This window comes from Aethalodelphis obliquidens, unplaced genomic scaffold (genome assembly GCF_003676395.1).
Source record: "Aethalodelphis obliquidens isolate GAN/ISIS:26980383/991018 unplaced genomic scaffold, ASM367639v1 scaffold75, whole genome shotgun sequence".
In the NCBI taxonomy this organism is placed as follows: Eukaryota; Metazoa; Chordata; class Mammalia; order Artiodactyla; family Delphinidae; genus Aethalodelphis; species Aethalodelphis obliquidens.
This window is the reverse complement of record NW_020838019.1, coordinates 6,611,780-6,626,367: the sequence shown is the minus strand read 5'-3', so window position 1 is coordinate 6,626,367 and position 14,588 is coordinate 6,611,780. Positions and strand designations below refer to the sequence as shown.

Sequence of the window (14,588 nt, the reverse complement as noted above, 5' to 3'; positions counted from 1 at the left end):
ACCAATTATGTACCGGCGTTTGTTTCCGCCCCATCCCTCCCCCGGGGCCGATACTTCCGTGACTGACAGTTCCCTCTGGACGCTGTTACGTAAGGGGAGGGTCAAGTGCGGCCCCACCCGAACCGAGCAGATTTGATTGGCAGGACCTAGTGTTGCCGCCCCACCGCCCCCGGAAGAACGTCCTTGACGGACAGGTGTAGGAGCCACTCGGCACCGCGAGGCTGGGCGGAAGCGTCCGGGTCCAAGGGAGGGGGGCAGTGGGCGGAGCCGGAGGCTGGGAGCCGGGCTGGGCGGGGCGGGGAGTAGGTAGGGGCTGGGCTGGCTCTGCGGCCAGAGATGCTGAGGGGCCGCGACGGCGCTCTGCAGCCGGGAGCACTGCATTAAAAACACCGAGGTGGGGTGCGCTGCCAGGCCGGTGGTAGGTACGCGAGGGCTGTCGAGTCCTCAAACGCGGACCGCCAGCGTCCTCGGGGCCGGCATTTGTATACCCTACCAGGGGCCCTCGACTCCGTAGCGACGGCGGCCGCACTGGGACACGGGGGCGGGGCTGGGCACCTGTCCGCGTTCGTAGGCACCTGCTGCACCGGCCGCCGCGGGGCCCGGGGCCTGGCGCTGGGGGCTGCCCGGGAGCGGGGCCGGGCCGGCCTGAGGAGGGGAGGTGGGCCGGACCGGTTCGCCCCGTCCGGGGCCCGCACTCCTCGGCCCGCTCCCCACTCCCGGCTCTGTCCCCGCTCCCAGGTTGAGGGGGGCGTCCGAGGCTCGCAGCCCCCCACCAGAGGGTCTCGCGGGCCTGGCCGGCCTCGAGCTATCTGCGAGGTCGGGATTTGGCTCCTGCCTTGCATCATCCCGAGACAGGTTTGTCCAGATTCCCTGCGTGCGCCGAGATGGGTTTCCGCCCCGGGCGCGGGTGCCTGTCCCGGCTGTCCCCAGAGAGACGGGGCCGAGGCTGTTTTCATCTTTTCCCTGGGCCCTGCTCCGTCGCCTCTTAACGTGGAATTTAAGGCTGTTCGGGGTGATGTGCCTATTTAGGAACTATGGTACATAGGAGGTAAGCACCGCCCGTCTCTTAAGTTTTGGCTCAGGACAGGTGCGGATCATTCTTATAGGGCCGAGCTACGACTTCTCAGCTGTATGATATAAAGAGACAATCATGTGTTGTTTGTACGACCAGACCAGCAGAAATTCTAAAGTTGTTTCGGAATGAGTAGGACGTGCCTTGTGTTTTCTTCCATCTATGTCACTCCTGTTGGAAAAATGCTGTACTGTGCCTGGGTAAAGTAGATAGCTATTAAAGAGTGTAGTTGCTCATGAAAAGCGTGCTACAATTTCTCGATTATGTCGTCGCTGGAAACAAAGGCAGCAGTAGACAATACCTCCTTCTTAAAGACAGGAGGAACTGGGACTAAGTTTTATTTGATTCTTAAGGGCAAAGTCATAGAATCTTTACGTGTTAGACTTGGAAGGGACCTTACAGGTGACTGATCCACCCCAGTAAATTTACATGGTGGTGAGCGCTGTATCCCAGGGGGACAGGATTCCCTGTTAAATCAGGTCTGTTCTAGATGATGGTTGGGTGCTGCACATCACTCTGGATCTGAAAACCAGTGTTTTTCTTATTTGCACCAAACAGGAACATACACACCCACACAGTTTCGATGTCCCAGCCATTTTGGCTTGTATCATAGCTACCTTTAAAGGCAGATTTGCAGAGAGCTCAGCAATAAGTTGCTACTTACTGGATGTAAGTCATCAGGTAGGTGGGAGAACCAGAATCCTCATTACTTGGATTCAGTTATTGGGTGGCATTGTATCTTGGAAAGCAAAGCAGCAGTAATGGGCACTGGTAGGGTATGGGACCCACCTGTGGATGTCATAGGCTCGGCAGAAGACAAATTTTTGCTGATTAGGGACATTTGGTACATGCTTCTCTAATGATTTGCTTCTTACAAATTTTGTAAAATGTTGCTTTAAATTTTTACCCTTTTCACCTTCAGCTTGTTGACTGGTGCAAGTAGGAATTTAGCAGAGCTCTGTTTTAAACATGACCAAGCCTGGGGGAAGTCACCAGAGCAGACAAATTACTGTTCTTACGCTCCGCTTGCTGCTTGTCCTTTGCCTCTTCCTTTGTATTTTTAGTAAATGACCCACTGACTTGGTGACTTTTGAGACATGCTTTCTTATCCACTTCGCATAATTCTGCTGTTTCCACACTTGAAGCAGTTGGGAAAGGTCGTTTTTTGTTTGTTTGTTTTGTGGATGGTCCAGACAGGACCCAGTTCTCCCTCCCGCTCTGTCTCGTATGCTCTGCCTTTGGTTGCTAGTTTTGTGGGAGAGAATCATTCTGTACTTAAGACACTCTCAAATCAGCTCCCTTGGATCTTTAATTCCCATAACCCTGAGAACTGTGATAGACCTTTTGTGTCAGTGGGTACAGTGCATTCTGAACCTGGCTTTCCCAGTAGTTAAATGCCTAGACATTATGCTAGTAGCAGCTGCTGTAGTCCATATCTTTTGCACTTCTGGCACCAGAGCTGAACTGTGTCACTGAATATTCTGAATCCTGGCCAAGGACTTGGTACACAGATTCCTGTCGGCATTTAAAGATGGGAAAGAAATTGGAGTCAGGAGAGGGAGGGGGTATAGAAGGAAACTATTTCTAAAGATTTTTCCCCCTAGGTTTTTATAACTACATGTTATATAACATTATACTGTATTTCTGCTTAGAGATACAGATTTAGTTCTTAACTATTTCAGAAGTCTTAACTGTTGGTGTTGGTCTGTTTCTCTGTTTTCCCATCTCATTTTAAGGTAAAGTGAATTCTGCAGACGGAAGAGTTTGATGACACAGACCACTGAATTTCTTTGTTTGGAGTACACGTTATGAACCCTTTCTGGAGCATGTCTACAAGCTCTGTACGCAAAGTAGGTATAGTTGATAAATTTACTGAGGAAACCCATTTGTGTCAGAACAGAGGCCAAAATAATTCATACCAAGGTTGCCTATAATCTTAACAAAATTACCTTGTTTTTCTAGTTCAGGTTTTACTTTTGGGAAACAGTTATTTGGTTGATTAAAGTCAGTTTCTGAGACCAAGATCACATCTCAAATAGAAATCATTCTAGTAATCAAAATTCTGTTATTTTGACTTAGGTTATATTTACACATGATGAAATTTGTGACACTTTATTGTAGTAGTCTTTTGACAAACTGCAAGATTTCATGGTTAGAGAAGTGTTGGTTGGGCAAGACCAGTCCAATATGGTCAAGTCAGACTTGAGGGCACTGGTTTAAGTTTTCTAAATAAAATACATTTTAGGGAAGCTTAAAATACACAAACAAAAAGAAAATGAATGTCACCCATAATTCCACGTGTAAGAGAACACCGCTATTAATCTTTTTTCCTGTACACGATGCCGTGTACGCTTTTAATACAGCTAACTCCGCAGGCTTTGACTGCGCTCGAGCCGAGGAGATGCCTGTGAGACGGCAGTTTAGCCTCTGACTCATTTACCCCTCTGTCTTTGACTAAGAATGACAGTTTATACTGATGATAGTCCAGATGTGGAAACGTGTCCATTAGGGACAAGATCAAAATCAGACCCGTGCAAGTGAGAGAACAGCTTCATTCTTAGTTTCTAACCGAAGTGGTGGCATCAGGTAGTGACTGCTTTCAGTCCTCTATACTATTTATTTTGAGATGCTTAGCACCCGACTTTCTACAGCTAAATGCTAGGGGACCTTTCTAGTCTTGTCTAATTGTGTAGTAACCCCTTGCCCTCTTTCTGGGGCCGCCAGGAGAAACCATTTCTTTCTCCGTTTCAAGTAAATCCTGTAAATATTGGCCTTATTGTCTTTATAGGCTGCAGCTGATGCATGAATTTTCTTACGATTTAGCCTTGCTTCAGCTTTGCTCTGCTCTCTGTAATAGCCTGCCTGCTCAACAGACTTTCAGGTCATCTTGATCATGGTGCTAGAATGTCCTTGTAAAAGAGTAACTCCAGCTTTTCAGTCAAAGACTAAAGGACATCACATGTAGTCTTGTGATTTAAGAATCATCCTAACAAATGTTCTCACCGCTTCATCTTGAATAGCGATCTGATGGTGAAGAAAAGACATTAACAGGGGATGTGAAAACCAGTCCTCCACGCACTGCTCCAAAGAAACAGCTGCCTTCTATTCCCAAAAATGCTTTGCCCATAACTAAGCCTTCATCTCCTGCCCCAGCAACACAGTCAGCAAATGGCACGCATGCTTCTTACGGACCTTTCTACCTGGAATACTCCCTTCTTGCGGAATTGTAAGTTCTGAAACTAACTGGTTAACTTTTGAATGACCCTTGAAGGTGAAGAATGAAACTTATTCTAAAGGACTCAGTAAACAGCAGCCATTTAATCTTAAAGCTCAAACCCATCCCCCTCCAGTATTAGCCTTAATGTATATAGGATGGACTCTATTGCTAGCAAAATCACCTTTCTTCACCAAGGCCTAAGTGGTGTTATATAAATATCCTCTTCTAAAAGTAATGATTCTTATTGAGAGCTTGGCTAAGTAAGATTTAAAGGCAAATGTGTGCTTTAATTTCCATGTCTGTTTTGGAGAGCAAGAGGAGGGGGAAACAGATTTATTAAGCAACCAGGAACTTAATTTTGGTCTACCTTTATATGAGGTGAGGAACTCACCTCTGAAGAGGTTGTTGTAGAGGGTGGGACAGTGGGAGGGTGGTGATCTATTCTTTCTTGGGTCAAACCCAGCTGGAGGTTTGTGCTCCATTCTGGTGATCACCCTGTAAGAGGCATCTATCCTGACAGACTGAGGAGAGGGTCCCCAAAAGAGATGGTCCCAGGAGGAGATGGTCCCAGTAGGCGGAGGTCAGGAAGCCTGACCTTGGCAGTCAGCAGTTGAAGGAACGGGAACCACTGACTTGGAGAAAACCTGGAAAGTACTTATTAAAGCTGTCTTCACCTGAAGGTCCGTCATTAGAAAGGGGATTTGACTTATTCTGTATGACCCCCAGGGGCAAAACTAGGCCATTATGGGGAAGTTTTAAAGATGTGGGCTCCATGTAAGTAAGAACTTGACTGGTCACAGAAGTCAAAAATTGGACCGAAGTTGCACATATCAGTAGAGTGTGAGGAGACGGGCACTTCCGCAGAGTCTAGTAGTGGTACCACAGTGCTTGGCCCATCAGAGGGGCTCAAATAGTGATTGAGTGCAGATGGCCTTTGATTTGATCATTTGTTATATGGGCAGAACGTCTGGAGAATTAATTCTGAATTTCAGTCATGTAAAACTTCCTTCGTACATGAAGTTTAATTTTAAAAGCATCCTCCAGCCGTCCCTCACTGTGCTAACGTTGTATAATGGTCAGAGGGTCTGAGGCCCCAGTGTAAATGGCGAGTGTGATTTGGTAGCACAGGTCCCTTTAGCTTTATAATGGAAGCCTGTGTTTGAGGCGAGGCAGTGAGTTGGACAGGCTTCTGTTGTGGCATTAAATCTGCTGTCTGTATTAGGACACAAAATTGCCTTTTTGGCAAACCTCACTGCAGTAGATACATCTGCCAACCATGCTGCTGTTGACATGCTGAATTACAGTGAGTTACAAATGGGATAACTACTTTAAAATGATTGAAATATAAGTGTGGTAGCAAATAGGTCATAAATAAAAACAGTCAGCTGAGGTCCAGTAAGCTGCTTCGCAGTAACATTCAGGATTGGCAGGTTAATGTGTCTTAAGACCCTCAGTCAACATTGTTCTTTTCAAGGTCTGGTCACAGTGTTACTTGTTTAGGCTCATAGCTCAGCTAAAACAGGAACAGAGCAGAATGGCTGTCAGGTGACCAGGTCCCAGAAGAGCCAGTGCAGCCTCTGTCTTCCCTTGTTTCAGCACCCACCGTTTCCCACGCCACGGCCCACAGAGTTCAAGTGTCTGAGTTGGGGGTAAATTCAGGAGCAGAGTACAGTGTGAGCGCCTCAGGCTGCCTGCCTTCTACCAGGAACACTGCCGCACCGACTGGTGTTCAAACTTAAAATGACCCCCAAATGAGGGTAATTCCATGGAATTTTAATGTCTTAATTACCTAAAGTTGTATTTTAAAAAGGCTTTTAAATGTGTGTGGGTAAGATGTGTTGTTCATGGTCACAAAAGCAATAATCGTACAGATACTCGCACTGACCTAAAATCTGATGTCCAGAATTACCTACAGGTTGGTTTCCAAGGTGGTGTTTTGGGGAAGCTGATTTCTGGGTGGAAAACTTGATTGTGTATCCCTGTTCGGCTTTAATTTCTTAATCTGGGGCCCTTATTTGGCTGTGTTTCTCTGTAAGCATGTGTTATGAAACCAGTAAACAGGCAGCAGTCAGGGCCAGGTGAGAGATTGTGATGACTCTGTCTGTATGGTTAGAGTATCAGCTGCCCTTCAAGGGACTATTCCTTCTTTCAAAAAATGAACGTGGGTGGTTTGGTCTGTATGTCGTTTCCATCCGTGCAATCTCACTGTTCTGCTGCTTCTGTTTTAGTACCTTGGTTGTGAAGCAGAAGTTACCTGGTGTCTATGTGCAGCCATCTTATCGATCTGCATTAAGTAAGAAGGATTCGCTCTTTTTATAGCATATTTGGTTCCTCTGACACAAACTTAGCCTGTAACTGTTTTTATTTTTTCCTACAGTGTGGTTTGGAGTAATATTCATACGGCATGGACTTTATCAAGATGGTGTATTTAAGTTTACAGTTTACATCCCCGATAACTACCCAGATGGTGACTGTCCGGTAAGTTGGGGATACAGTCTGGCTTCTTTTCTTTCTTGGACCCTCCTCACCCTCCTTACTGCAGGAAGAGGGGTTTAAGGGTCTTTAAAGATTTCTTGGTTCTTTTCCTGGCCTAATACTTTTATGATTTCAGTTTCCCGAAATGTTTTGTCTACTCAGTAGTCTTTCAGGGGGATTTTTTGCTTTGTTGCATCTTTTGCCATGCTAGCCTCTGCCTTCAGCTTTACTTGTTTCTCTGCTCAGGGTGTGCAAGTGAGGCTGGAAGCTGTAGTACAGCTCTCACTACGTGAATTGCGATTGTTATGCTGTGGTAGAGAAGGGCGACTTTTCCCCTGCTTCACTGCAAAATTTAGTCTTACAGGAAAATGGTGAAAGTAGTTAGGTGTCCCTCTTGAGGCAGCTCTTTGACTTTAAGCAACAAAACTGCCTTGTCCTGAAGCTTCTTTTACAACTTATCCGCGTGGGTTTAATATGCTCCATTGCTTCCATTAAAGGATGTGTCTCTCTTTCAATGTAGCGTTTGGTGTTTGATATTCCCGTCTTTCACCCGCTAGTTGATCCCACCTCAGGTGAACTGGATGTGAAGAGAGCATTTGCAAAATGGAGGTTAGTAAATAAAAGTTTCGTGTGGTGACATAAGCCAGCAAGAGGAAGCCTCAGTAATCCTGCCATATTTCCCTTTAGGCGGAACTATAATCATATTTGGCAAGTATTGATGTATGCAAGGAGAGTTTTCTACAAGATTGATACAGCAAGCCCCCTAAACCCAGAGGCTGCAGTACTGTATGTTACTTTGCTTTGTTATGTAAGATAAATTTGAAAAGATAGCAAAGTAGATTATGTTGGTAACCTTTTGATTTAAACTTTTAACACAGGTACGAAAAAGATATTCAGCTTTTTAAAAGTAAAGTGGTTGACAGTGTTAAGGTGTGCACTGCTCATTTGTTTGACCAACCTAAAATAGAAGACCCCTATGCAATTAGGTAAGTGGTACATTATCAAGATAAACTACACTTTGCAGTACTGTGCTGCTGTTTTCCAGGTGGCCTTAGAATGGGGATTTAAAAGGAAAGTGTATAATCTGTTAGCCTACAACCTTTCTAACTTGGTATCAGCTTGATTTCTGCTTTCAACGTGGACTGACACATTGTGCCAATAGCAAGCTATTTAATGACTTTGGTTTCCTAAGGATCCTTGTAATGTGCTCATTCAAATGTAAGGACTTTTCTTTCCAGTTGGAGCCCCTCTTAAACTCCCATACCCCAACCAACTTACAGATGTGGTGAAAGGAGGGAAGCTGAACAGTGTGAGAGTGAATAGTGTGAATGATGGTTCCTTGAGCATTGTATTAGTTTATGTTGAGGAAGGGTGTCTGCAGGAGTATTGAAAACGGAAGCGATTGAGCTCTTGGGCAGCACTGGTGTTGCTGTGCATAGTGGGAGTGGTCAAGGGCTTGGGCTCTACGGTTAGACTGAGTGACTTTTGCACTTACTGGCTTTGGTGACCCAGAGCGATTACGTAATTTTACTGTGCCTCACTTTCTTCAAGTAATAGGACTTCAGGGGTGGTTGTGAGGCTTAAATGAGCTAACCCATGTAAAGTGCTAAGGGATAGTTATTGTGAGAAAATCATTTAGATAATGTCTAAAACTTACATATTGACAACTGATTAAAGATTGTTCCTTGTTAACTTTTGTTAGGGCAACTGGGTTAAAAATGTAAAAAACAATGGATGTTAAACAAATTTAGTAAGCTATTTTTTAATATTTTTCTCTTCCCGAAGCTTTTCTCCATGGAATCCTTCTGTACATGATGAAGCCAGAGAGAAGATGCTAACTCAGAAAGTAAGTAGATTACCAGTTTGGAAATCGTTAACTCACTGTTTCCTTTCTAAAATATCTTCACTGGAGACTACTCAGTATATACAAATAACTTTTGAGGAAACAAATTTGCACAGTGCTGAAATCCCCTCATCAGTCATTTTTTAATGTCTGTTTTTCATTGTGCCTAGAAGAAGCCTGAAGAACAGCACAATAAAAGTGTTCACGTTGCTGGCCTGTCATGGGTAAAGCCTGGCTCAGTACAACCTTTCAGTAAAGAAGAGAAAACGGTAGCAACTTAAGAGCTGGCGAATCTGGTGCACCGTGCACTTTCCTGCTGGACTTGGGCTAGTAGAGCTGACCAATGGCAAAGGACTGCCTGCAGAGTAAAACGGTGTGCGCAGTGACTGGTGTCAGTGTTGTCCGTGTATGCTTAGGTTCTAACAGCAAGTTCTGGAAACCTCTCTTTACGTAATGCATTACTTCTGTCAGAAGTATCTTCAGGGTGGTTATCTAGTTCAGTACTCCAAATTCTTGGGGACCTGGAGGCTTATGCATTTTTCTGAATATAATGCTAAAGGTAAGTTGCATTCATTTAAACTAATGAAGTAGGCGGAGTTCAGCACTATCTAATGATTTTTAAATCAGTGGTTTCAGGTGTACATATATTAGGATATGGAGAGGAGATGTATAGAGAGAGCAGTTTCCATAGCTTATTAGCACTTTTAAGTGGAAGAGCATTTGAACCTCAGTCTTCAGCCTACTGTGTTACTGATATACAAACTGCTGTCACTGAGGTACATATTAGGTGAGTGAGAAGAAACCAGAACACTTGTTCATAGTTTTTTTTTAAGCAAATTACTTATTGTATTTTTATGGCAGGAGGGAGAAAAAGTGTTAAAACGGTTTCTAATGAAGTCAGATATTTAAATGATGAATGACTAATGTGTTTCGTAGAGACAATAAACCAATAAATGATTGTTCTTTGTCATTTATGCAGGACATTAAATACCCTTTTCTCAATATAACTAAACAAAGATTAATTTATAAGTGCTTTATTGAAAAATACTTATTTATTTTCATATAAAATTACAGTAGCAGTAAGTATCTTGAGAGGTTTTATAAATATTTTTGCAGAACACTATTCTAATTGAACAGTGTAAGTAAGTTCCATATTTCTTTCAGAGCAATATGAAGTTACCTAGTAACTTTGTTTATACTGATTCAATTTACAATTGAATTTTCTCCCTAATAAGATTATTCATTCAACTTTAAAACTGCTGGAACAATAGTGATTAATAAAGGTATATATAGATAATTCAGTAGCTGTTAAATTAACATTTTCTAATTTGTATAAATGGTACTATGTACTAATAAAAACCTAAATTCTCCAATCTATTTTTTAAACTTCCAGGAACACACCCAAAGATATTTAAAATATATCACCTTAATAAAGACACACGTCTTTTGGATAACTACCTCCTAAAGGAAGAGGTCATAATTTTTCATAATCTCTTAATTCAACTTGATTTAAACTCTTTACTAGCCAGCTGATCCCTATCAACAAAAAATGGAGAATTTAAAACACATGCCCAAAACCAAAAGGTAGCTATTGGGGCTTTAACAATTTTTAAAAAGTACAAAAGCATCAAAGAAGATACTGAATTAAGTTCAGCCTAGAAGTTTTGTACTTAATGAAGTTCACATCGTAGAAAGTGCCATTGCAAATATACAGCAAAATCTGGGTTCCAAAATCATGCTTTATACAGCCCTAAAGTGCCACTTCTTATACAGGTTCACTCACACACTGCACACCAGTCAAGCACTTGTCACACTGCACCACACCTAATGGGGAGAGGGAAAAATTACACAAAGGGAATGGGAGACTGGACTAATAACCTAGGACCTTCAAATCTGGGCGCTCTACCTTGTCACCTTTTAGGAATGCAAAAATCTTACACTCCTACCAAGTGTTTTAGGACAAAAATACCTACTTTTGCTTTTCATGAGGGCCAGGTAGGAATGAATTGAAATACAGTTCCTCTGCTGGAACACGCTAACAGAGACCTCTTATACACACGTTTGAGTGCGCTCTGTTCTCTGCAATTCTTGTAGTAGCTTTGCCAAAGAGTTAAAAAAAAAAATCCAAGTTTGGATTCTAAGCAGCCTTGATGGCAAGCACTGAAAGGTAGGGAAAAAGGCAGTTGGGATAAGTAAAAATATCCTAAGGATACTGGAAGGATTAAGGAAAAGACCCCCATAATCCAGCATGCATTACATGATGCTGCTAAACAGAGTTTGTGAAAAGACAGTTTCAGTACAACAGACTAACCTCAGTGGGAACCTCGGTCATTAGCTACATCTTGGAGACGGCGTAATAAGGCAGAATGATTTTCTGGGCAAATTCTTTTTGCAGGTGATTCACTTCCATCTTCCAGAAGAATCCCTCTCTTTTTGGTTGGCGTTTCTCCTGTCCGTATCATACTGTTAATTTCTCTCAGTCTCTGGGGGGGCAGGGGGTTAAAAATAAATATAAAAACTTTAAAATTCTAATACACATAGTTCAGTGTTAAGTCAAAGAACCTCAAATAAGTTAAGCAGTTTATCTTGAAGAGTTTGAACATCTTTATAAAGAAACGTACTACCAAATTTTATGTCCTTTCAATTTCACTTCTCAGCTGCCTGACATTGATGACTATCTGGGATAGAGGCAGAGTATTTCTATTTTTTAACAAGCTCCAGAGGTGATTTTGATGTAAGCTTTTCCACAATGTAAGAGTTCACAAATTTATGATTTTTTTTTTATAAAAGTTATAGAGCATCACATTGTTATGCCACATTTAATCAGTTTCATACATTTCCATTTTCTTTTTAAAAAAAATAGCATGACTTTACACAGTATTAGGCCATTTTTCCCCCAGTCTAGTGTTACTCATTTTTTAACAGCCATGGAATTTCACAAGAGAAGCCTTAATTCCCTAAGGCATCCACTGTAGGTAATTTATTAGTATGATCTAGAATTCTAGAATGTATTGATACTAGTTACATGTCATCCTTGGGAGAACTGAGAAAAATTCAGGCCAATTATTTTCTGCATTCTCTGGTTCACATGAAGAACTCGGATTGAGAAAAACTTCGCCAGAGGGCTAGAGAGACTGGATTTATTTATAGGTGCCTTCAGCACTAAGTTTCTCCAAAGCCCCAAAAGTTAGCTATTGCATTATTTTCTGGTAGTTAAAAAAATTTTTTTTCATGTGCTGCTAATGTCATTGTCCATGTTTCCTAGTGGAAAGCATACTGAGCACATTTCATATGCATTTATTATAGGAAATTTCAAATATATACGGGAAAGTAGAAGTGTATAGTGAACGCTCACATGACCATCACCCTACTTCAATAATTTTGGCCAGTCTTATTTGATCTATACCCCTCATTCATTTCTCACCCCCCAGATTGTTTTAAACCAAATCCTAGATATTTATTTTACTTTTATTTTGAAATAATACGCTTTTCTGAGGTTTTAAATAAAACCACCAGTTTTTCATTATCAGTATATGCACCTTCTCAAATTTCAACCGTCTTAAGAAAGCTTTCCTCTGACTGACTCTTCTACTCTTTGCCTCCCTAAGTCTGCTCTGCACTTCCTATCTCTAGTCTCCCATTTACTTGAATATTCCTTAAATTGTTAATTGTATACACTAATTGTATAAATGTTATTTGTATATAATGTGTATACATCATTATATTATGAATATACTGTGCAGTGTATAATTGTGTACCTTACTATACATAACACATTAATATACATTAATGTAGAACATACATTTATACATTGTACATTAATATGTATAAATTTACAGTACAGTCTGTATAATCTAGTACCATCATCAATACCAAAGACATTTAATAGAAATTTAAAGATAAACATTAATGTTAAAGTCAGTATTCAGTTTTCCCACTTGTCCCCCAAATATCCTTTATAGCTGTGCTTTTCTATGCAGGATCCAATCAATCATCATGCCTTGCATTTGGTTGTCATGTCTGTTTAGTCTCCTTTACTCTAGATCAGTACTCTCCCTACCATCTATCTATCATCTATCTCTTCATGATACTGGCATTTTCTTGAGAGTCTAGGCAATGTGTTATATATGTGTTTTTCCTAAGCAATCTTTATAAATACAAATATCACTTAAGGACCTTTAAGATGCAGGTGCACTCCTTAACATAGCATATGATTCCTAGGGATCTAGCCTTACTGCCTCAAGAACTTTGTTTCCCTTCCCTTATCTGCTTCATCCTGGATGCCCTTCCTTCTACCCCTCAGCAATCTGCTAACTTTTCATCCATTAAGGCTTCACTCAAGCTTCCCTCCCCATTGCAGACTGAGGAAGATGCTACCACTTAAATCTGTGCTAATGTAACACTGTCCAAGTGTCCAAAATGCCCATTTCTCCCCTTAGACTGAGACACTTCCTGTCCCAGAAGGAGGCACTTAGTAAATAAATCAGTTAAGGGATCCAAATTTTCCTTCCCTAACTGAAATTTGGAATTTTAAAAGTTTTACAAATGGAATAAAAAAATAAAATTCCAGATTTATAGCAGAACATTCAAATGTACAAATAGGAAATGGGAGGAATGAAAATCCAGATCCCTTACCCTATCTCCAGCTCTAAAGTTCTCCCCCAAAACCCTTGTTTTTTTGCTGCTTTGGGACTTACTGGTCACTCTTCCTTGACAGATCCCATCACTCATGTGAGTACTGAGGGTTTCCCAAAAACCCTGTTTCTAGAATCCTAAGCATTTTGGGGTTAATAAAGGCCAAGATTTATATTAGGCTCACCTTTGAAGGACTGTTGCTGAAGTAGTAGAAAATCTTTTCTCGAGGAGAAAGCATTGCTTCATTTTTATGCGGGGATATGTACACAGGATGATTTTGAGAAAACTGTATTCGGCGAGGAGAGCCTGTTCTTACAAACGGATAGGGAGAGAGTGGAGGAGCATCCATCTGTTTAACAAAAAAAATTTCTAAGAAAGGTAAACGAAATTTCTAACCAGGTGCTTTTTTTTGAAAATGGTTATTTTTATTGAAAGAGTGAAGAGGTATAATAAACCAGTAGCTTTATGAATGGTAGATAGTGATGTATTAGCGGCAAAAATTTAACCTAAAGAAAACCATACAAATAGCAAACATCTAAGTGCTTTCTTTGTGCCAGTCACTGTTTTAAGCATTTTAAATACATTATGTAATTTAATCCTCACAACAACCCTATAAGCGAGGGACTACTTCTAGTCCCATTTTATATATAAGGAAACAAGATACAGAGGAAGTTAAATAACTTGCAGGGTCACCACAACTGGTAAGTTTTGGATAATTTGAACCTATGCAATCTGTCTCATATTACTATACTTTGTAGGGAATCCAAATATCATCTTGTTTAATGCTTCACAACAGTAGAAATTATGTTGGTTAAGCCCATTATTTGTTAGAGACTTCCTTAGTCTTACTTAACAAAAAGAATTATTTGTAAAACTAGTTTACACAGAAGCAGCTCAAACATAAGTGATTCCTCATTCCTCACAAGTGAAAAAAGTGTGAAATGATCCTCATCAAACTTACTGCATTTGCCTGTGAGTACTTCATGGCAAATGTTTTAATTTGTTTTATGTAGATGTTGTTGTAGAACTGAATAAGGTCTCCCCTCTCCTCCTCTTCCACATCACTGTTGGCACCTGTGAGACGAGTAGGTGTAGGAGGGGCACTGCTAGGCTGTGGAACTGGCAAGGTGCTGCTTGACCTCATGACAGGACTGGAGTCTCTACTGGCTATAACCGGTGGAACAAAAAGTGTTAAACAGGAAGACTGCTAGTGCAGATTGCTTTTAAAAAGAAAATTCAGTAAGATAAGGTTGAATGGCTACCTGCTCTACTTACTGAACAGCAGCAAATGGGCACTCTTATTCTTCATACCAAGGAGCAAAGCACAGATAAGATATTAAATACTA

General features: G+C 41.4%; 2 protein-coding genes across 11 annotated transcripts in view; one reads left to right on the top strand and one right to left on the bottom strand.

Moving 5' to 3' along the window:
- The first annotated feature begins 273 nt into the window (after positions 1–273).
- On the top strand, positions 274–9,566 carry AKTIP (AKT interacting protein). Of its 9 annotated transcripts, none has more exons than XM_027092247.1 (10): positions 274–422; positions 2,809–2,922; positions 4,093–4,298; positions 6,518–6,582; positions 6,667–6,767; positions 7,285–7,373; positions 7,452–7,550; positions 7,643–7,750; positions 8,550–8,610; positions 8,781–9,566. In XM_027092247.1, the coding sequence occupies exons 2-10, from the start codon at positions 2,881–2,883 to the stop codon at positions 8,886–8,888; spliced, it is 879 nt and encodes a 292-aa protein (XP_026948048.1). In that variant the 5' UTR covers positions 274–422; positions 2,809–2,880; the 3' UTR covers positions 8,889–9,566. The 9 variants fall into 9 exon arrangements, with proteins under 9 accessions (XP_026948048.1, XP_026948049.1, XP_026948047.1 ...); XM_027092248.1 differs by having other exon boundaries at positions 284–394; XM_027092246.1 differs by having other exon boundaries at positions 304–418.
- Positions 9,567–9,625: 59 nt separating this feature from the next.
- Positions 9,626–14,588, bottom strand: part of RBL2 (RB transcriptional corepressor like 2) — a 43,914-nt gene continuing 38,951 nt past the window's right edge. Inside the window, exons 20-23 of one of the 2 annotated variants that reach the window (XM_027092239.1) lie at positions 14,204–14,409; positions 13,427–13,591; positions 10,919–11,090; positions 9,626–10,431 (exon numbers count right to left, since the gene is read on the bottom strand). In XM_027092239.1, the coding sequence (XP_026948040.1) occupies positions 10,920–11,090; positions 13,427–13,591; positions 14,204–14,409 (542 nt within the window). In that variant the 3' untranslated portion in view covers positions 9,626–10,431; position 10,919. Of the gene's footprint in view, positions 11,091–13,426; positions 13,592–14,203; positions 14,410–14,588 lie in introns of both variants that reach the window. The other variant, XM_027092238.1, reaches the window with a different exon arrangement.

What these genes read in the sequence shown, in the direction of transcription:
- AKTIP (XM_027092241.1), top strand. Translation starts at nt 2,881, where the DNA reads ATGAACCCTTTCTGGAGCATGTCTACAAGCTCTGTACGCAAA. An exon ending in AACCCAGAGGCTGCAGTACT is followed by an intron (nt 7,551 to 7,642) that starts GTATGTTACTTT and finishes CTTTTAACACAG; the next exon opens with GTACGAAAAAGATATTCAGC. An exon ending in AGAAGATGCTAACTCAGAAA is followed by an intron (nt 8,611 to 8,777) that starts GTAAGTAGATTA and finishes CATTGTGCCTAG; the next exon opens with AAGAAGCCTGAAGAACAGCA.